Source organism: Anabrus simplex, chromosome 8 (assembly GCF_040414725.1).
Source record: "Anabrus simplex isolate iqAnaSimp1 chromosome 8, ASM4041472v1, whole genome shotgun sequence".
NCBI classification, from domain to species: domain Eukaryota; kingdom Metazoa; phylum Arthropoda; class Insecta; order Orthoptera; family Tettigoniidae; genus Anabrus; species Anabrus simplex.
Window position 1 is genome coordinate 65,542,054 of NC_090272.1, and position 23,300 is coordinate 65,565,353.

Consider the following 23,300-nt stretch of genomic DNA (forward strand, 5'->3'; position numbering starts at 1 on the left):
TTTCAATCATCTTATTTCAAATGATCTTGTATTTCCGATACCCTTCCTCTTCCAAAAGAATTAGTTTGTACCTAATGATAAGATGGCACAGATTCATTGCCTTCTTTTCACTAACATACAATAAATGCGTAGTTCGTGATTGTATTTTGTGAAATATTGTCACTTCTAAAAACAAATTTGGAATAATTTCAATTCAATGCCTGATTTTTACACTTAAACTAAAACTAACTCCTCTTTCCTGTAAAGTTATGGTTTTGTGACCTGCGCCTCTTTCCCTCAGTGGTAGCTAAATTCTTGTCGCCGATGGAACAACGAGGTACTTGTGCAAATCGTGCTTCGAATATAGCGCGGGAGACTGTGGAGTGCGAACACGTGCTGTTCACTCTGATATCACTCCAGTGTTGTCTTTCAAGTGACCTTTGTTGGGGAATTTTATCACAAATCTTAAACAGCTGGGAGCGTTCAACTGGAAGTCAGACGATGCAGACGAGGACTGTCTTTACCTGAAGCCCTACAAGTCTCCACGGTAGTGTTCACGTGCAGGAGAACTGTGTTGACAGACGCGGAAACTTGGCAGAGCTGACAACCGGTTATGGCATAACCAACACAACCTGAGTAGCCGAGCAAGACAGTGTGACTCAACAGTAGATCAAGAACTCTAACATCAGCTCAAGGAAAAGGTAAACTAATGAATTTTAATATGATAGAGATACATTATTTATTGTTTCTCGTTGGAATCTGAATGCATTGCAAACCGGGCACGTACATATTCAGAAAGACAAACCTTACTGCAGGCACTGCATGTCATGAAGTGTGCGAACTGTAGATTACATTATCGATACTGAATCCTAATGTTATCGAACTCAGAAGGCTAACAATAGGAGTCTTGTCAGGATGACCTAGTTCGATTCCAAGTTAATGAGATTTGATTTGCAATATAGATATCGTGCTTTCTTGTCATGTTAGAGGTTCTAGGTTCGAGACAGGTATAGGAAGAACATTTTAGACCTAAAGAAAACGGAATTTGTGACAATGCCAGAAAACTTATTGAACTTGCCGTATATGATTTCACTATTATTTATTCCCGTAAATATAGACGCTCTTGCAAGAGAAAGAAAGGGATTAATGATTATTTCCCTTTAAAAGTTTTCTTTAACCTGCTAATAGTTACGGTAGGTACCGGTACTTACACGGATCCCGTAGTTAAGTGCCGGGATTCTACCCTTGCCATTTTGAGCACGATAGTCTATTAATCAACTGGTATTATGTTCTCATCAACGAGACTCTTTACACGGAGTGTCTCAGTTTCTATTCAAGTACATTTATCTTCGTTGTATCTGTGTCAGATACCGGCGACTGCAAGAGATTAGGGTGGGGCAGATGGTGCCCTCAAAATTATCGGTTTTTAAGTCTTGTTGTAAATGAACATTGTTTCAAAATATATCATGTAAAAATATGCGCCAAAATTCACCCAATGAAAAGGCAGGCATTTTCTATTATTTGTATCACTCTCAAGTCACTAACGTATTTGAAAATTATTGTAGGTTCTGAAGATGTCGAAGTATTTTATCAGACTCAAAGCAGGAATGCCTTCACTCTTTTCTAAGTTTTAGCATTGTACATGATTGGACCAGAGAATACTCTCCAGTTTTAGAAATAGCGGGCATTTTATCAGGCCACGGGAGGGATCAAATACGTCACGGGACATTGCCACCGTGTGGACGAGGCGAGCGCTCGTTACGCCCACCCAACCACCAGACTCGAAATGCGCATAAAATAAATTTAGATTTTACTATATCATGTTAAACAATGGAATAGAAACGAATTGGCATTCAGTCGTTTACTGTTTTCTGTTGCTTTTTCATTTCGTACCATACCGTTCACATGTAAATCGAATCTGTTCCACCAGAACTACAAAACGAGCAATTTGCTTGTCGGCTCTGATCTGATAGGAGGGGTAATGTTCTCTTTACCGTGCCGCTGGTCACTTTTTAACCGCAAGTCAGATCAGTTCTATGCTGCAGTCATGGACTGTACAAGAGACATACCGGTATGCTCATATGAAGTGTTACTAACCCATAACTCTTTTCTCAGCTATATTTTAATTGAAAATCCGCTAAATTCCGAGAAATTACGCCTTAAAGCAAAATAGCATATAACAGCTTTTTTAAAATAGAGGAAATTAACTCAACACACACCACTTTCAGAACAGGTCACCATCTTCTCATCCCTGCACTATATTCTCTGAAGCAGATGTGCTGGTTTGAGATCTTGTGGTTTCATATGAAGCCACATGGTACCATCCTGTTTCAAAATATATGTAGGCAGTTCATAATCACTGCAACACGTGTTCACTCGTTTTAATCCTGCTCTTATGCTACCCTAAGCAATAGTGGGAGACATTCTTTCTCGCAGAGATGTTTTTAACAAATTCAATTGGCTGAGAGCTCTTTCAGCATCAGCATTGCACCAATATTCTAACTCTTTGGTACTCTTTCGGAGCAGCCAAAGAAACTTTCTGTAACACTGTTACACTGTTGGGCAATCAATGTTGCAGTTCAGTAGCAAAGCACGTAAGGAAATTTTCACATCTAACTTTCTTCGAAAGTTATTTTCACTTTTTACAGAACTGTTTTCATTGCTTTTGATAAGTTCGGAAAGAAAGACTTCAACCTTATAGCCAAGATATATTTTAGGAGATTAATATTTACTAATATCACTTGTATCCTGGAATTCTGACAATACTGCTAATTAGCACAATGAGCTCATTTAAAAGCTTAAACTGGTCTACAGATTCAACTGGAATGATTTCTTTACTGTCCAACGTTCTTCCAAACAGAGTTTCAGAAAAACAAGATAAAGCTTAATAATAATAATAATAATAATAATAATAATAATAATAATAATAATAATATGGCTATAGACAGACAATATAATAGAGAGATACTAAACGTCAAGGTATTGCGAGGAGCAAACATAGACTCTGATCATTACCTGATCATTTGTCAAGGCTAATTTTCAACCCTTGAGAAGAACAGCAAAACCCCCAAGGAACTGTACAATACCCAAGTTCAACACTCTGCGACTACGTGATGAAAACTGCGCCTTTCAAGATACACTCAGGAAGAATAGCAGAAAAAAAGGTGGCCAGCCCTACAGAAAGCTCTTCTGGATGCCACTCATGAAACTATCTCCACTACATCCAATAAAGGCAAGCACCTTTGGTGGACAAGGGAGTGTGACCAGGCCATAGAGGAAAGGCATAGAGCCTAGATCAGGTGGAACCAGCACAAGAATGAAGCCAACCATGTGGCCTTCATCACGCAAAGAAAGGCAACAGCAAACACCATGCGCAGAGCCAAGAGGAATTACCTACGAACCCTGCTGCAACAAACAGAAGAAGGTTTCCAGAGAAATAACTAAGAGACCTGTACAAGGGACTCAAGGAACAGGCGACCCAGTATACTGCCCCTACCTTACTTCTTTGTGGGCAGGACAGGAAGATTCAACTGAACAACAGGGACTGCACCAATATTCTTGCAGATTATTTCCAGAAGCTCCTCAACACAGAAGAACCTAGTGAAAGACTAATCTTCCATGAGCCTTCAACCAGTAACCCTGATTCTCAACCACCCGACAGGAAAGAAATAGAAGATATAATCAAGAACCTAAGGAATAACAGGGCCTTAGGTGAAGATGGTACAGTGGCAGAGATGTGGAACTACGCAGACGAACAGTTGCTGCAGAGCATCCACCAGATCTTAAAAGATATTTGGACAACAGAGACCTTACAGGAACAATGGACATCAGCTGTGATACACCCACTCCACAAGAAGGGAAGCAAGACAGAATTCAATACTTACAGAGGTATCTTCTTATTACAGGTCACCTACAAGATTCTTTCGGCAGCCCTGTTAGCTAGAGTCACCAGCCAACTAGACTCTCAATTAGGTGAATATCTGACTGGCTTCTGGGTTAATAGATCTTGCCCAGAGCAGATACAAAATCTCAAGACCATCCTCACCTATAAGAGTCGAAGACGACATCCCTGGGTAGTTGTCCTAGTGGATTTCAAGAAAGCGTATGACTCAGTGGACAGAGAGACCCTTATCTTCACCCTGCAACCTTAACGAGAAGAACTTAAAATTAGTTCAGACACTTTAAAGAACACCATTTCTAAGGTCAAGTTCAGAGGTGAACTATCTGAGAGCTTCTTCATCAGGACAGGAGTCAGGCAATGAAATGGACTCTCTTGCATTCTCTTCAGCTGCATCCTGCAGAAGATCATAAGGGAATGGATAGAAACATTACCATCAGGAGCAGGACTGAAGCTAGGGTACAAGAAAGACAACCTTAATGTCTCATGCATAGCTTTTGCCGATGACCTCACCATACCAACGGTATAGAGGAAGCTACCCTCCACCTCCAGAGCCTTCATACTATCGCGGCTAGGACTGGCTTCAAGATCAACATCAGGAAGACTGAATTCATGAACATTATCAAGGAAGCCCCTTCCACAATACCACTAGAAGACACCACCATAAGAAAGGTGCTGGCAGTCAAGTACCTAGAAGAGTGGATGTCTGCAAACCAGAGTGAGAACCTGTCACCATATCACCACCTGACGGTAGAGTATAAGCTCGGAAATGTATGTCCACCCTCCTTAGCTCCATCTCTTGATGGGGGGTCGGGGATGAGGTGATAAGAATTATATGGCATGTTTTACGGCCGGATGCCCTTCCTGACCCAACCTCATTTGAGGAGCTTAAGATGAAATGAATGATGATCAATGAAAATGGGTAAGGAGGTGGAAGGAATGAGCTGCGGCACATGAAGAGGAAATGTCCTGGCATTTGCCTGGAAGTGAAAATGTGAAACCACAGAAAACCATTCTCAGGACAGCTGACAGTGAGGTTTAACCCTCGCATTTCCTGAATGCAGAGCTTGGCTCAAAAGCCATAGTGGGTCAACACACACGACCACTCTGGTCGGTAGTATAAGCTCTGAAATGTGTTGTGGAATAAAACTTGTGACTGGAAATAGTTTTAATTATTTGATAATGGAAACACTGCTAATTTTATTGGACTAATTTTGTTTGTGGGTTACTGTAGTCACGTCCTAGTTCGTGAACCATGGGCAACGGCTGAGTGGCCTAGTAAGTGGTCCTGAGAGTCGGGATACCAGTTGCTATGGAATGGGAGTGGGCATCTCGGACATATTCTGAGTCGTGGCCCTCCTTGTGCTCAGGCGGCTAGGACTATACAATTCACCGGTGGTCCATAACCCGTTAGAGGAGAGATCCTCACTTGGACTATGTGCAAGTAGGGCAGCATCCTGCTTCATGAATTTACCGAGCTCAGAACACTTTAAGCAAGCCTCGGACCTATGGGAGTAATGGAGTCCCACTCCCATTTGACAGGCGAGGGACTCCTTGGAAACAACTTGGCGAACGAAATGGAATTCGATGGGGAGCTATCAATATTAATGGGGCTTATGGAAGAAAGAAGGTAGAACTGGCTGAGTCAGCAAAGAGGATGCATCTGGTTGTGCTAGGAATAAGTGATATTCTGGTAAGGGGAGATAAAGAGGAAGAGATAGGAGATTATAAAGAGTACTTGACGGGTGTTAGAAAGGGAAGGGCAGAGTCTGGGGTAGGGCTCTGTCTCAGGAATACCATTGCACGCAACATAGCTTCTGTCAGGCACGTAAATGAGCAAATGATGTGGGTAGATTTGGCAGTGAGAGGAATTAGGACAAGAATTGTGTCCGTGTATTCACCATGTGAGGGTGCAGATGAGGATGAAGTTGACAAGTTTTATGAAGCATTGAGTGACATCGTGGTCAGGGTCAACAGCAAGGATAGAATAGTGCTAATGGGCGATTTCAATGCAAGAGTTGGGAATAGAACTGAAGGATACGAAAGGGTGATTGGTAAATGTGGGGAAGATATGGAAGCTAATGGGAATGGGAAGCGTTTGCTGGACTTCTGTGCTAGTATGGGTTTAGCTGCACCAAATACATTCTTCAAGCATAAGGCTATTCACCGCTACACATGGGAGGCCATGGGTACCAGATCCATAATAGACTATATCTTAACAGACTTTGAATTCAGGAAATCTGTTAGGAATGTACGAGTTTTTCGCGGATTTTTCAATGATACAGACCATTATCTGATCTGTAGTGAACTAAGTATCTCTAGGCCTAGGGTAGAGAAAGTGAAATCTGTCTGCAAACGAATAAGGGTAGAAAATCTCCAGGACAAGGAAATTAGACAGAAGTACATGGATATGATTAGTGAGAAGTTTCGAACAGTAGACAGTAAGCAGGTTCAGGATATAGAAAGTGAATGGGTGGCATACAGGGATGCTGTAGTAGAAACAGCAAGGGAATGCCTAGGAACAACTGTGTGTAAAGATGGGAATGATGAAGTGAGAGCAGCCTGTAAATGTAAAAAGAAGGCTTATCAGAAATGGCTCCAAACAAGGGCCGAGGCAGACAGGGATTTGTACGTAGATGAAAGAAACAGAGCGAAACAAATAGCTGTTGAATCCAAAAAGAAGTCATGGGAAGATTTTGGTAATAACCTGGAAAGGCTAGGTCAAGCAGCAGGGAAACCTTTCTGGACAGTAATAAAGAATCTTAGGAAGGGAGGGAAAAAGGAAATGAACAGTGTTTTGAGTCATTCAGGTGAACTCATAATAGATCTCAGGGAATCACTGGAGAGGTGGAGGGAATATTTTGAACATCTTCTCAATGTAAAAGGAAATCATCCTGGTGGTGTTGCAAACAGCGAAGCTCAGGGGGAGGAGGAAAATGATGTTGGTGAAATTATGCTTGAGGAAGTGGAAAGGATAGTAAATAAACTCCATTGTCATAAGGCAGCAGAAATAGATGAAATTAGACCTGAAATGGTGAAGTATAGTGGGAAGGCAGGGATGAAATGGCTTCATAGAGTAGTAAGATTAGCATGGAGTGTTGGTAAGGTACCTTCAGATTGGACAAAAGCAGTAATTGCACCTATCTATAAGCAAGGGAACAGGAAGGATTGCAACTATCGAGGTATCTCATTGATTAGTATACCAGGCAAAGTATTCACTGGCATCTTGGATGGGAGGGTGCGATCAGTAGTTGAGAGGAAGTTGGATGAAAACCAGTGTGGTTTCAGACCACAGAGAGGCTGTCAGGATCAGATTTTCAGAATGCGCCAGGTAATTGAAAAATGCTACGAGAGGAATAGGCAGTTGTGTTTATGTTTCGTAGATCTAGAGAAAGCATATGACAGGGTACCGAGGAAAAAGATGTTCGCCATACTGGAGGACTATGGAATTAAAGGTAGATTATTAAAATCAATCAAAGGCATTTATGTTGACAATTGGGCTTCAGTGAGAATTGATGGTAGAATGAGTTCTTGGTTCAGGGTACTTACAGGAGTTAGACAAGGCTGTAATATTTCACCTTTGCTGTTCGTAGTTTACATGGATCATCTGCTGAAAGGTATAAAATGGCAGGGAGGGATTCAGTTAGGTGGAAATGTAGTAAGCAGTTTGGCCTATGCTGATGACTTGGTTTTAATGGCAGACTGTGCCGAAAGCCTGCAGTCTAATATCTTGGAACTTGAAAATAGGTGCAATGAGTATGGTATGAAAATTAGCCTCTCGAAGACTAAATTGATGTCAGTAGGTAAGAAATTCAACAGAATTGAATGTCAGATTGGTAATACAAAGCTAGAACAGGTCGATAATTTCAAGTATTTAGGTTGTGTGTTCTCCCAGGATGGTAATATAGTAAGTGAGATAGAATCAAGGTGTAGTAAAGCTAATGCAGTGAGCTCGCAGTTGCAATCAGCAGTATTCTGTAAGAAGGAAGTCAGCTCCCAGATGAAACTATCTTTACATCGGTCTGTTTTCAGACCAACTTTGCTTTACGGGAGCGAAAGCTGGGTGGACTCAGGATATCTTATTTATAAGTTAGAAGTAACAGACATGAAAGTAGCGAGAATGATTGCTGGTACACACAGGTGGGAACAATGGCAGGAGGGTACTTGGAATGAGGAGATAAAGGCTAATTTAGGAATGAACTCGATGGATGAAACTGTAAGCATAAACCGGCTTCGGTGGTGGGGTCATGTGAGGCGAATGGAGGAGGATAGGTTACCTAGGAGAATAATGGACTCTGTTATGGAGGGTAAGAGAAGTAGAGGGAGACCAAGATGATGATGGTTAGACTCAGTTTCTAACGATTTAAAAATAAGAGGTATAGAACTAAGTGAAGCCACAACACTACTGTAGTTGCAAATCGAGAATTGTGGCGACATTTAGTAAATTCTCAGAGGTTTGCAGACTGAATGCTGAAAGGCATAACAGTCTATAATGATAATGTATGTATGTTATTTATTTACATTTTTGGTTTACAATTATTTTGTTGATTACTTTCTTTAAACTACATGTAGCAATAATTTCTCAGCATTGAAATGGAACCTCATAAAGCTAACAAAGAAGCAGAGGGCATATAAGTCTCTGGTAAGACCCCAACTAGAGTATGGTTCCAGTGTATGGGACCCTCACAAGGATTACTTGATTCAAGAACTGGAAAAAATCCAAAGAAAAGCAGCTCAATTTGTTTTGGGTGATTTCCGACAAAAGAGTGGAGTTACAAAAATGTTGCAAAGTTTGGGCTGGGAGGACTTGGGAGAAAGGAGACAAGCTGTCAGTGGAGAGATGGCATGGAATGACATAAGTTTAAGTAGTGTCTTTAAAAGTAGGAAAGATCACAATATGAAGATAAAGCTGGAATTCAAGAGGACAAATTGAGGCAAATATTTGTTTATATGAAGGGGAGTTAGGGATTGGAATAACTTACCAAGGGAGATGTCTAATAAAATTTCAATTCCTTTGCAATCATTTAAGAAAAGGCTAGGAAAATAACAGATAGGGAATCTTCCACCTTTGCGACTGTACTAAATGCAGAACAGTAGTGATTGATTGAAATAGTATGTAGTTCCAGAACGTCTAAATTAAACTGCTTCCAAAAAATCACAATGAATCGAGGAATAGTCCCTTAAGTTTCTACCATTAATCATCAATTTAACGTGATTGTCGAGGAACATGCTTTACCCCGCATTATATCTTAACCGCGGTAAATAGAAAATGACCTACAGGCTTCAGAAGATTTGGAAAAAATGCAATTCAGAAAACTGTTCTCAGGATGGAACGTGGTAATTATGTAAATTATGCGTGAATTATTATGTGAATAGTCTGAAGTATGTATCATATCTGTAAAAAAAAAAAAAAAAAAAAAAAATCTGTGAAATATATTTGAATGTATGTGTAAATTTTCTCTTATTGTAATTATTTAATTTCCTGTTACATCATCTGTAATTGGGTTACCCTGTAGATGAAAAGTAAATATATTCTATTCTAGTAGGCTGTAAGAGAACACAAATTTATGAAAGACACTGAACCTAAAAAACACACATTCAACATTCTATTCTTCACATGATCAAATTATGTCTACTTTGTCATATATTATCATCTTAAAAGATCTCAGATATATAATGACTAGGGCCTGGATTTATATATACTAAAAACTCCGTAAATATGCATGCTCATATGCACTAAAAACTCCGTAAATATGCACGAAAATATGCCCTAAAAATAAAATAAAATACAATTACCACATGCATTATTTAATTTTAACTCAGTGTTAAATTGATAAACATGTTTAATTCCTTGCAAAATGATGCATGTCAGTAAGCTCCAACAGTTTTTCAATGTTTTCAGGAGTCAGTAACTTTCTGTTGTTGGCCAGAATTAATTTATACGCTGAAAATGATCATTCTACGTCAACGGACATACATGGGTAATACTTGAACACTGGCGCTGACTGCTTGGAACATTCTTCTGGCAAAAATTTAGGCATTTTTACAGATTAATCAGGTGAAACACTGCAGCAGACAAAGAGCAAGTTAACAGATGGACGCACTCGTTTAAGCAAATCTTGGGAGGCTACTGTAGAGGAGAAGGAAAGAGTAATGTCAGAAAGAAGGAAATAGCTATTGTGAAAAGCGTCATTATACGTCTACCTGCTTGTATTGCGACACTGAAAGCTTTTTCCTTGATCAGGGAAAGCTTCTCATGTTGCCAAAGGATGTACAACATACAAAGTTCATTAAATTTTTGATTTCGTTCAGAAATCTTAGACAATTAAGCACACATAAGGGAAAAAATGTCTGTATATGCACTAATGCTCAAAATATGCAGTAACATTCAAAATATGCATTTGCATATGCGCATATGCATTTTTTTAAATCCAGGCCCTAGTAATGACGTACAAAGCACATTCAACATGGTCACAAGCAACCAGCTTTGGATATAGAGGATATCCCAATCTTACACAATTACATATCAACAGCTCACAACTGGTTAAATTATACCAACTTATTTAAGGGAGGTTCTCTCCTAACCACAAATGTAATACTCATAAGAAGACAACACATCAGTAAATGGCAAGAACTTTCATACCAGTGTACATTGGTTTTTAAAGTGGACAATTTCAGCCCTATTTTACTGAATATGACTGAGTCGGTGATTTGAATCCAAGTTTTTCACAGACTCTGTTCAAACATTTGACCAATTCGTGTATATCTGTCTGACATAACAGATCCTGTACAGTTTTCTCACCAAATGGTGATAAGTGCTATTGTGATTATTAACATTTAGACATAGATCTGTGCATGTGAATTTTGATTCAAAAATGCTATGTGTAAACTGCTGCAACTAGTATGTGGAGATGTGAAAGTGAATCTCGAACAAACTCAGATATATGATGAGGACGTTAACATGTGTTATTATCACCATAATTTAAAATTGTACATATTTTAAATAGTGTAATATTTTTAATTTAATGTAGGCCTTATTGCTGTCTTGATATATTTATGTTTATGATACATTTAACAGCTGCAGATGATCCCAACAGAGGATCGAAACTAATCCTGCAGTCATAATGGACTTTTAATCCTAAATACATATAATTAACACTACCGGTATATAAGTATTGATTAGGTGGAGAACCCCAAACCTACAATTGTGAACTATGTCCACTTTATCATTCACAGAGTACTTTTTTCCATTTTGTGATATCACAGCACCTGCACCGAACTCAAGACTTAACTAGGAGATTGCCTGTGGTATGCATACACGCAGGAAAATGACAGGGAATCAGACGATACTGGCGAACTGTTGAATGACACAGCAGGAGAGAAAATCTCATTATCTGCTGCTGTGGAAATGGCTGATTTGTAGATCAACTTCTTTAATAAATTTAAGAACCATCAAATCTCATACTAAGGAAATTGCAGATTTGAAGAAACAAACACAGGTCATGTCTTACTTTTATTCAAAATAACAGCTTAACCCTTTCACTCCGGCATAGCAAGTATGGTGGCGTGACCCTCTGGACATGAGCAGCAAGTGGCTCACCAACCCCTCTGTACAGAATACTCTTCTCGCTTCGCTCTCCCTTCTGCAGTCGTCCTGTGACATAAAGAGAGGACAGGCAGAGTTTAAAAGTATTTTATTTCATTTGAAATGTACATTCGGTGAAATTCTTATGATTATATTTTTAGAACTTTACACTCTGCTAGCATTGTCTACTAAACTTTTCAATCCGGAATCAGCTGCATCGAACTTACGTTTCTTTGGATTCAAGTTCTCCTTTTTCTAATTTTGTTTTCTGCTCGATGGTTTATGGCCAACTTGAGTAGAAAACGTGCCTGAAATAGAAGGTGTGATTGAAGTGTGATTGAAGCAGAATCAGATGACAAATAACTCATCATCATCTTCTTCAAAGCCACTACCCAATAGGGGGGCAAGAGCTTCCTCTGCAGTACATGTTTCCTCTGTCATCAGGACTTTCACAATTTCAAAGCAATTGAAAGCTAAGTCAAGAAGCACAAGCACGTCAGTTCTGGGAAGCAATTAGGCGCAAAGTGAGTAGCATATCAGACACATTCCTTCTGTCTTCGAACTAGTTACTCCTGTCATCTGGTGATCATAGCCTTAACTATCGACTCCAAAGACAGTCACGAGAGACCTCCAAAGCAGTCTATCATAGTGAAACAGAAAACAGCCAAAAGACACACGACTTCTACAGCAGTCAACCGGCTATGAGGCACGGCTCCAGCACGACTGCTACAGCAGTCGACCGGAATGAAAGGGTTAATTACTGTACTGTAGTGTCTATGGATGGTTCAAAGGTTTTAATGCTTGTACTGTCATTTAATTTTTTGTTTAAACTAATGTTCCATTATCTGTGATTTTCTATTTTCCATGTAACCCCCTGACATTTATTTGCCTGGATAACTGAGGCTCCTAATGGATACAATATGGTTATTTTTTGCAGGTAAACAAGGTTTTCACTATAAATATTTTAGGTCATTGAAAGAGTGAAAGATGAAGGAGTAGCCTAATCAATGCCCAAAAGCAGATATACCTCGAAGCCAGAAATGTTCATTTTAAGGGTTTTTTTAATTACTATAATACCTGTACAGAATAGAGAAGCCCATAATACAGACTTTTCTCCTTGACCTTGTTGAAGAAAATATATTGATAGAAACAACAGATTGCTACCACACAACATTACATATACAAGATCAACACAGTAAAGATTTAAACTCTGTTCATGGAAGCTGTGGAGTGGCAGTGGCACCTTCTGCACAAGCAACATCATAGTTTGCTGGTCCAATGAATAGCCAGGGTCCGTCTTCTTCTGAATGGTGTCTTGTGCGACCTTATTTCACAGGTTCCATGAAGAGAGTATAGGTTAAAAATTTTGCGCGGCCATTCACTCACAGACTTATCCTTCCACATACACTAGTACTATTTCATGTTGGTTTTTTCTCTTGTTTTCATAACACCTTTGCATTTCATAGGAAGAGGAATTAGGTATTGGAATAATTTACCAAGGGAGATGTTCAATGAATTTGTGACTTCTTTAACATAATTTAAGAAAAGACTAGGAATATGATTGATTGGGAATCTGACATCTGGGCAACAGCCCTAAACACATTTTTTTGTTAAATGAGTGAATGAATTCTTAATCTTAATATGAATAAAGAATGGCATGAATGAGTATTGAAACCTGCCCACCTCTGTGGTGTAGTGGTTAGTGTGATAGCTGCCACCTCTGGTGGCCCGGGTTCAATTCCCGGCTCTGCCACGAAGTTTGAAAGTGGTATGAAGGCTGGAACGGAGTTCACTCAGCCTCGGCAGGTCAACTGAGTAGAGGGGGTTCGATTCCCTCCTCAGCCAACCTTGAAGTGGTTTTCCATGGTTTCCCACTTCTCTTCCAGGCAAATGCCAGGATGGTACTTAACTTAAGGCCATGGCCGCTTCCTTCCCTCCTCCTTGTCTCTCCTTCCAATCTTCCCATCCTTCACAAGGCCCCTGTTCAGCATAGCAGGTGAGGTCGTCTGGGCAAGGTACTGGTCCTTCTTCCCAGTTTTACCCCCAACCCAAAGTCTCATGCTCCAGGACACTGCCCTTGAGAGGGTAGAGGTGGGATCCCTCCAAGAGCTTGAGGGGAAAACCAAGCCTGAAGGGTAAACAGATTAAGAAAGAAAGAAAGAAAGAAAGGGAAAAAAAAGAAGAGTATTGAAACCTAGTTGAAATTATTGGAATTAGGAAACAGTGCATTCACCTCCTCCTTTCACCTCTATGAACAGAACAGTAGGATGAGGAAATTTGGAGAATTGATGAGAGAGTTAATAATAAGAATCATATGACCTCAGCTACCATGTGCAGGTATTATGATTTCACACCATTTTGGCTGCCTGCTTGTTAATTTCAATGCTTTGTTTAACTCTACCAGATGGTGGAGAAATGGATCTCTTACATGCTGACATCATACGATATGAAGTGCCGAATGATCTTTTCTCTATCCTTCTAAAATCTGACTACCTTTGCTGGGTTTGATCCCATGATCTTGAGATCTGGGTGCCAACGCCAGGGGCATAATGTTAGGGCCTGCAATGCAGGCAGGCCCAGGCCTTTAAGGGGCCCCGCAGACTCCTTGCAAAAAATAATATGTATCTCGTCTAATGTCGCTCTGGACGGAAATGATCAGTGCGGTTTTGTAAAATCAGTCGAAACAGTTATTTGCCTTTTATCATCATCATCATCAAGAACGTTTTCATTCCCCTCCCTGAGGGGGAGGGGCTGGCCACCTAGAGGGTAATGGCTTCTCTCTGGCCAGGAGATTCGAGTGGGGTCTGAAGGAATGAAGGATTCGGGAGATGGGTAATTGGATGTGTGGTATAGGAGGGGGAAAGGCTATTCGGCCTCTTGGGAGGGTATTAGGCACTTTATTAAATTTCAACAGCATTTGATTTTAGTTTTATTCACATTTTAATGTATGCAAGATAATTCATTTGCTTTTTACAATTTTTACATAGAGGAATTGCCACATGGTCGCACCTAGCTTTATTGTACTGAATGCAACACAGCACATCTGTAAACAATTCTTGCCCTTGCTGTCTCTTGCAACACTGCGGCATACTCCTCACAAAAACCTGCATAAAATTGTTGTTGTGTAGTGCACTTGAAATTGCATTATGCACAAATTTTGGTGAATATTTTTCGACAATGTACTATGGTACTATGGTGTAGTAACAATCGCTCAACTTGGTTTTGACTTCTCTCAGCGAGAAGTTAATAATAGATTAGGCTTATCAGTAGTGCGGTTTGATATCTTTCAAACTTTATTTGAACAGTTTTTGATTTAATTTTGTTCTTTCTTTTCCTTTTGTAATCAAATAAATTATTATAACCAAGACTTCGGTATCGATTACAGAGTATAGTTCTGTAATTAATGAAAAATGAAACCAATTAAATTTAAGTACAAAAACCTAAGTGTTCGTGGTTGGCAGCTCAGCAGTTCAGCCATTAAACTATGGATGTAGTCAAATAAAACCTATTAAACATTATTTTTTAATAAACTTATGATAATGAATAATCCCTCTGTTTATGTAACTTGACAATATATTGCATTACTTCCACCTGCTGTAATTACATTTATATTAGTTATTCATAGGTTTTTACATTTTATTTGAGGGGGCCCGAATTTTTATTTTGGCAGGCAGGCCCTTATCGCATACATTACGCCCCTGGCTGACACTCTACTATTCATCCCCAGAGGGAGCTGGTGAGAGAGGTGAATGGCCCCTGCAAGAAATTTTTATATCTGCTTCTATATAATATAGGATTAAAACACAAAAGTTTTTGATAGGCAAGACCTTAATTAAGTTACATTGTATGTCTGGTGTGAAAATGGGAAACCATCTTCAGGCCTGTTGACAGGGAACTGGGCAAAGGGCAGTACAGTAAGTGCTAAGGTACGGTAACTCTATCATTCCTTAGACTGCTTCTATTGTACAAATGTTAATATTAGATCTTAGTAATTATACTTTAATTTTAAATCAGGTGCCTGATTTAACCTTGAGGAGGTACAATGACTGATGATGCCTTCTATGAAAGGCGAAACATGTCTCACATTCATAAGGTAACAATGATCGATTCCTAATTGTATAAAATTTTAATGTATTGAATAGGTGGTTAAATAATAAATTCATTAACATCTTACAAGAACTCTATCATTGCCGTACACCAGAATCACCATCACCTTTACTTTTGTTAAGAAGGAAGCCATATTTTCTAGTTTTGACTCAGTTATATAAATGTAACTTAAAAGTCTGTCAAACACACAAGTTAAATATAAAATACACTATACAGTACCTGTTTACTTTGATCATATTGTTCTTGTTCTGAAGTTTAATGTAAGATTTTTTAATGAACCGGTACTGCAATCGGAATATCAAATAATTTACTTGTATCATATGACACTCATGCATGCGTACACCACACACTGTACAATACAACAAACCAAACCAAACCAAACCAAACCCCATGGCACTACAGCCCTTGAAGGGCCTTGGCCTACCAAGCGACCGCTGCTCAGCTCGCAGGCCTGCAGATTACGGGGTGTCGTGTGGTCAGCACGACGTATTCTCTTGGCCGTTATTCTTGGCTTTCTAGATCGGGGTCGCTATCTCACCGTCAGATAGCTCCTCAATTCTAATCACATAGGCTGAGTGGACGTCAAACCAGCCCTCAGGTCCAGGTAAAAATCCCTGACCTGGCCAGGAATCAAACCCGGGGCCTCCGGGTGAGAGGCAGGCATGCTACCCCTACACCACGGGTACAATACAACACCTGCAAAAAATACATGCTATTACACAAAGAATAACATGTTTCGTTCTATAAGAACATCCTCAGATTCTATCAAATCACTTAAATCATGCCTATAAATGCACAACGTTGTTTATATTGCATCAGCTTGTCAATGATTGAGAGTTTGGTGATAATATGAACCAGTAGAGTAGCCAGGGTCAACCGAAGAGGGGTTTTATGGTTACAAAATGATGACAAAACATAATGAAGGTGCTTGAGGTGAATTATTACTATGAGATAAGATCATTAACACTAGAAGGAGTGTTGTGTTATCCTCACCTGTGAACCATGTGACCTTGCCATAGTAGGGAAGCTTGCGCATCTCGATGAAGCAGATAGCCGAACCGTAGATGCAACCATATCGGAGGGGTAGCTGTCGCAAGCCCAGATTAACGAATAGCTTTGCAAGTTATAAGGGTGGCAGTCTGGTTGGTTGACTGACAAGGCCTAGTAATAGTATTTACCATGGCTTAGTTGGGTTGATACTGCTACATGGCTGAATGCAAGAGGAAACTACAGCTGTAACTAACTCCCGATGTCATGCAGCTCTTTCTGTATGAATGAATGATGTACTGATGATGGCTGCTTCCTGGGTAAAATATTCTGTAGGTAAAATAGCCTCCCCTTCAGACGTCTGGGTGAGGACTACATGAGAAGGGGGAATTATCAGGAAGATGGATACGACATTCTGCGAGTCGGAACACAAAAATGGCAAGAAGTCAACACAATTGTAACACTTATGACACTTTTCTTGAATTAAAAATAGAAGTTCATGTAGAGGTTCTTGAGCACTCTTGCTGTAGACTGATGATGACATGGACATACGTCGAAACCGGTCCCATAACATATTAAATATGTCGCTACATTAATTCGTGCAACAATATTATTGAATTGAATAGGTGGAACATCTTTCTCTTTTTAGCATTGTAATTAGATGGATAGATTAGCGTTAGATGAAGTTGGTATAAGTGAAATACATTGGCAAGAAGAGCAGGATTTTTTGTCAGACAACTGCAGAATTATCAACATAAAATCTCACCGGGGAAATGCAGGAGTTGGTTTAATAAAGAACCAGAGGACTCATACTGCTCGCAGCATTTGTTATAAATAGCTTAGATATTGCAAGCTGTCCACTTCATGGCCGTATAATATAATATAATATAATATAATATAATATAATATAATATAATATAATATAATATAATATAATATAATATAATATAATATAATATGCCGCAGTTCGTTGTCAGAATTCATACATACTGACGTCATCATGCCGTTTGTTTGGTAAAAATCTACCCCTATATTCGCTTTTGTATCCTGCAGTTCTTGATGTAAAGCTTGGTATTGTGTCGTAGAAGGCAATGGTATTCTTAATCGCAGTTGTTCTAAATAGAACGGTTGTCTTGTGAGCTCATAGGTTAGTCTCGAAGGAGCATTTTTGCCAGACAGAGAACTTTTTTTATAATACATGGCCTTCACTCTTTTTAGTGCAGCTAGCTTATACTTTGATAGGTGTTCCCAGAAAATGTCTAAGGCGTATGTCATGATGGGATGTGTTTGTATGTAGACTTTTTTCTCTTAGCAGCATGTAAGTTATCACTATCAGGAATGCTCTGCCATATGTTGAATATATTTGGAAGCTGAGAAAGGTTAGAGAATCAAAAAGTATCTAGCAAGGGATAGTATTCTTCCATGATCAGAGGAAATGCATAGTCTCTGGTTTGACATGGCTGCATGTAATGTCATCACTAAGGATGAAGATTATATATATCAGAATATTAATGAAAATGTTAGCCGCTTACAAACCTGCTAAGTACAGCATGTATTGTGGGTTAGGGTAACCCTACATCTGCAATTTTTGGAGTGACCATTTAACGATTTAAATTTATGATTACTCAAATTTGGCTGAACTTAGAGACCTATCAATGTCTCATGATTCACTGGCGGGTAATTCCGGAGAGAATAAAACAAAAATGAAGCAAATCAGTCCAGTAGAATGGATCGACGGATTTGCCAAAGCTGTTTCTGGTAAACTCTTTTAATATGTAGATAAGAAAATAGGGCAGCGGGTAAGCTACTAGGACCATCATAGTGAATGAATTATTGTTGTCAAGACAAGGTAGACACCAACCCAATGCCTACCACAATAGTGCAGGTCTATATGCCTACTAGTTCAGCGGATGATGAAGAAATTAAAAGAATACTTGTATGAAGAGAGAGAAGATTTAATGCATTATGTAAAAGTAAAGATAATCTAATTGTGCTATTTTTTTAAATTCTTTTTTTGCTAGTTGTTTTACGTCGCACCGACACAAATAGGTCTTATGGCGACGATGGGACAGGAAAGGCCTAGGAATGGGAAGGAAGCGACTGTGGCCTTAATTAAGGTACAGCCCCAGCATTTGCCTGGTGTGAAAATGGGGAACCACGGAAAACCATCTTCAGGGCTGCCGGCAGTGGGGTTCGAACCCACTATCTTCTGGATGCGAGCTCACAGCTGCGTGCTCCTAATCTAATTGTGATGGGAGACTGGAGTGCAGGGGTAGGCCAAGAAAGAGAAGGTAGTACAGTCAGAGAATTTGGATTTGGACAAAGGAATGAAAGAGGAAATTGGCTGGTTGAATTTGCACCGGTCATAATTTATTCCTTGGCAATACTTGGTTCCAACACCAGAAACGACATCTGTGTAAGTTAACGAGACCTGGAGACATTGAAAGGTATTAAATAGAGTTCATTATATTAGGCAGAGATTAAGAAACCAGGTGTTGGATTGCAGTACTTTTCCAGGAGCAGATGTGGACTCTGACCACAACTTGTTGGTCATGAAATGCCACCCTAAAACTGAAGAAATTGAAGAAATGCAAACAGATGGGATGTAGATAAGTTGAAAGAAAAGAGTCTGTGGGATCGTTTCAAGGAAAGTGTTGTAGAAGGACTAAATTAAAGACTGAAGGAAACACAATAGAGCAAGAATGGATGTTCATGAAGAATGAGATCAGTAAGGCTGCTAAAGAAAGGTTAGGATAAAAGAATGATCAACTAAAAATCAATGGATAACTCAGGAGATTCTAGACCTGATTGACGAATGACGAAAGTAAAAGAATGAAAAAAATGAGGAGGACAGAAAGGAATACAGGTGATTAAAAAATGAAGTGCATAATAAGAAAGTGCCAGACACCTTAGCAAAAATGGCTGATAGAGAAGTGCAAGGATGGTGAAGATTGATGCTACATCAGGAAATCAAGGAAACGTTTGGAGAAATGAAAACCAGGTGTATGAATATTAAGAGCTCAGATGGAAACCCACTTCTAGGAAAAGAAGACAAAGCAGAAAGATGGCAGGAACACATCCAACAGTTGAATCAATGTAAGGAAATTAGATAATATGGTTTTGGAAGAAGAAGAGGCTGCTGATGCTGATGAAATGGCAGAGCCAATTTTGAGGTGGGGATTCGACAGAGCTTTTAGAGACCTAAATAGGAACAGGGCACCTGGAATTGATGACATACCCTCAGAATTACTGACTGCCTTAGGAGGAACCACCATGGCAAGGTTATTTCATTTAGTGTGCAAGACGTATGATACAGGAGAAGTGCCATCCGATTTTTGGCAGAATGTTGTTATACCTATTCCCGATCTTCTCCCTACTCAGTTTCAGCTTGTATTTCCATTTTTCTGTAAATAATATGGGTTAACATTTTTCAGGCAAGAGATAATAAACCAATTGTTACCAGTCAGCACACAGTAGCAGGATCCTTTAAAAGGAATTTTGTTTTCTTTTTCTAGGACTGCAAGATGACAGCTAAGAAACCCAGGTTACGATTTATCACATACATGTGTCCAAGTCATCCAGTTGAGCTTTATGAACTCTTCATGCATTACATTGAAGAAGAAGTTGGCTGTGAGGCAACTTTAATGTACGAGTCTCGAAGTTCTGGACCTTTAACAGACCGGAGTGACCCATTTACTGATGACCTTGTGGATATTGGTAAGTAGTATTACGAAAAAAGAGTATTATTTTCACTATATTTATTATTTGAACAGCTAAGATTAGATATTTTAAAACCTTTAAGATTTCCAAGCCATATTATTTTTCTAGGAGCCTCCGTGGCTCAGACGGCAGCGCATCGGCCTCTCACCGCTGGATACCGTGGTTCAAATCCCGGTGACTCCATGTGAGATTTGTGCTGGACAAAGTGGAGGCGGGACAGTTTTTCTCCGGGTACTCCGGTTTTCCCCGTCATCTTTCATTCCAGCAACACTCTCCATTATCATTTCATAGCATTTATCACTCATTAATAAATCACCTTGGGAGTGGCGACCGCATTGTAATAATAGACTATATATGTTTCATTCATTACATCCCTGACCCGGTCAATGACTGGAAAACAGGTTGTAGGTTTTCATTTTCATTACTTTTCTAAAGTCTCATTTGAGATATTTAAATCTGTACCTAAAGCAAGAATGAAATGCGTAACTTACACTTTTGAAAACCAAATACAAAATTAATAGAAACAAATCCAAAACAAAAGAGATGGAGTGTAGTAGATTAATGTAAGGTGAATATAATACAAAAGTAGGAAATTAAATAATTAAGCAAGTAGAAGAATTTAGCTACCAGTGCCTAGAAAATAAAATAACCAATGATGGAATGAGCAAGCAGGACATGAAATTACAAAGAAAACCTTCATGAAAAAGGAAACTCTACTCACCACAAACATAAATACCCGTATACATGTTAGCGTTAGTAACTTTCTGATTGCTGATGACCTTGCAGATATTTATGTTGCTTGTGGAAGAGTTTATTTTAAGGGCAAACTCCATGTTTATTTTTTGGTTCTGTTCAAAATGTCTTCAATTTTTTTCTAAATTACCAGGTAGTACCAAGGTTTTATTTGCATTGTGAATGTGTTTATTTGTTTTCCATTGATCTCAATTCCTTTATCAACTTCATCATGATATTCAAAACATAGCTTCAGAGTATAAGTTAAAAAGGACAGGAGATAGCATTAGTGGTGATTAGGGGGAGCGAGGGGAGCAGCCCCCCCCCCCCTCACTTTGTGGAGGAAACATTACATTTTTGTTCCATTTTAGCCGTCTGAAACTAAGAATTATTATTAAAACAAGCAATTTGTACAAGCCCTGCTGTCTTATCAGATGATTGTTTCCTTTATTTTTTTAAATTATTAACAAAATTATTAGCAAAAATATACACAAAATGTCGTTTGTCGCAGGTAACTGATTTGTATAGCGCCACAGCATGTAGTGGACACTTCGCATGTGCTGTGAGGAAGGGTAGCAGGGGTTTAGTGTATAGTCAAATACTAAATTATTTTTAATTGTACAATCATGCCGTGCTTCTATTTAACACGTTGAGTGCCAAGCAAGTAGTCAAGTTTTTGAGCTTCACGTCCCCATATGGGGTCGTACATTCGTTCTAATTTGGGTGCGCAGTAAGTATGTGCTTCGAAGCTGTATAAAGTCTCTTTCTGCCATCTGTTGGTCGTATATTTAAGTACATGCATAGTCCACCTTCCATTCGTCAATTCCTGTTTTGGCGCAACCCCATATGGGTACGTCAAGAGTGCTCTGTAGGGTGACAAAATTATTGTCTATCTCGCGCACGAATTGTTTATGTAAGTGTGCACTGCTGTGAAATTCCTTGTCTTTTTTAAGTCTCTATGAGTAAATCGAGCAGTAAAAGACTTATTGCAGATAGTCTGGACGATATATACAAGTCGGACAATGATGATATAGACGAAGTATATAGTTACAGTAATTTTTTTTTTTTGCTAGGGGCTTTACGTCACACCGACACAGATAGGTCTTATGGCGACGATGGGAGGAAAGGCCTAGAAGTTGGAAGGAAGTGGCCGTGGCCTTAATTAAGGTACAGCCCCAGCATTTGCCTGGTGTGAAAATATGAAACCACGTAAAACCATCTTCAGGGCTGCCGATAGTAGGATTCGAACCTACTATCTCCAGGATGCAAGCTCACAGCCGCGCGCCTCTACGCTCACGGCCAACTCGCTCGGTTACAGTAATTTTGAACCCAGTACAGAGCAAATAGCAATCTCGCATGTGCATCCACATTGAAGAATTAAAATCTTCAGCATACACTTCCCTACTGTACTCCAGGTTTCCAAGCCAGCTGTTGCAACAATTATGAGTGTCTTCAACGATATAGTCATTGGTTCCCATGTTGCACAATCATCACTGCTAGGTTCTCTTAACCAAATTAAAAGTTATACAAACATAATTATATACTTATTCAATATTCCATAACTACTAATTCTTCTTATAATATTATTCTCTTACATCCTAATTTACCAAATTCAGATGATTTTCACTACTTTATATAACATTTTATATGAAAATTTCCTAACTTCAATTCGGAAGATCATCATTTACAAACATTTCCTGACCTAAAATCATGGATCATACATTTTTACGGCTCCAGTATGAACAAGCTAACACGCCTTTCATAATCAATGGCATATAGTGCGTCCCTCCAAAGGAAAAGGTAAGTATGACCAAGCATCGGGACAGTAACTACTGTATAAGTGCGACCCCATATGGGGGCGCGTATATGTGTACAATTCGTAATGACCAATACGACCCCATATGGGGTCGCAATATTTGACCTAATATACATAATAAGTTAACCTAGTGTATCATAAATATTTCCTCATTTGCTTGGTTAAGCCTGTGAACGCTTTGGCACCAGGGAATAACTCGATCTTATTAGCTCACGGCACTAGACGGCAATCCTATGAATTTTGGTCTGGCACTCAATGTGTTAATTGTAATACATGCATAATATTGTTCCTTTGGTGACAGTTTTATTGTATAGTATTGAATCAAAATTTCAAAAAACTATTATTACTGCACTTAAGTTGGTAAACTGTCAAGCTTTACCTCTCTGTCAAAATTGGACCGGAGAGCATCAAAAGACTTACCATTTTGTGCTTTTATTTCACTCTTGATGTTTTTCCCCTCCCCTCCTCGTTATATC

At 39.3% G+C, this 23,300-nt stretch overlaps 1 protein-coding gene across 1 annotated transcript in view; it reads left to right on the forward strand.

The window, feature by feature from the left end:
- Nucleotides 1-431: 431 nt before the first annotated feature.
- Nucleotides 432-23,300, forward strand: part of LOC136879128 (probable phosphite transport system-binding protein PtxB) — a 63,693-nt gene continuing 40,824 nt past the window's right edge. Inside the window, exons 1-2 of the mRNA XM_068228920.1 lie at nt 432-680; nt 20,072-20,273. Of these exons, the coding sequence (XP_068085021.1) occupies nt 20,081-20,273 (193 nt within the window). The 5' untranslated portion in view covers nt 432-680; nt 20,072-20,080. The remainder of the gene's footprint in view (nt 681-20,071; nt 20,274-23,300) is intronic.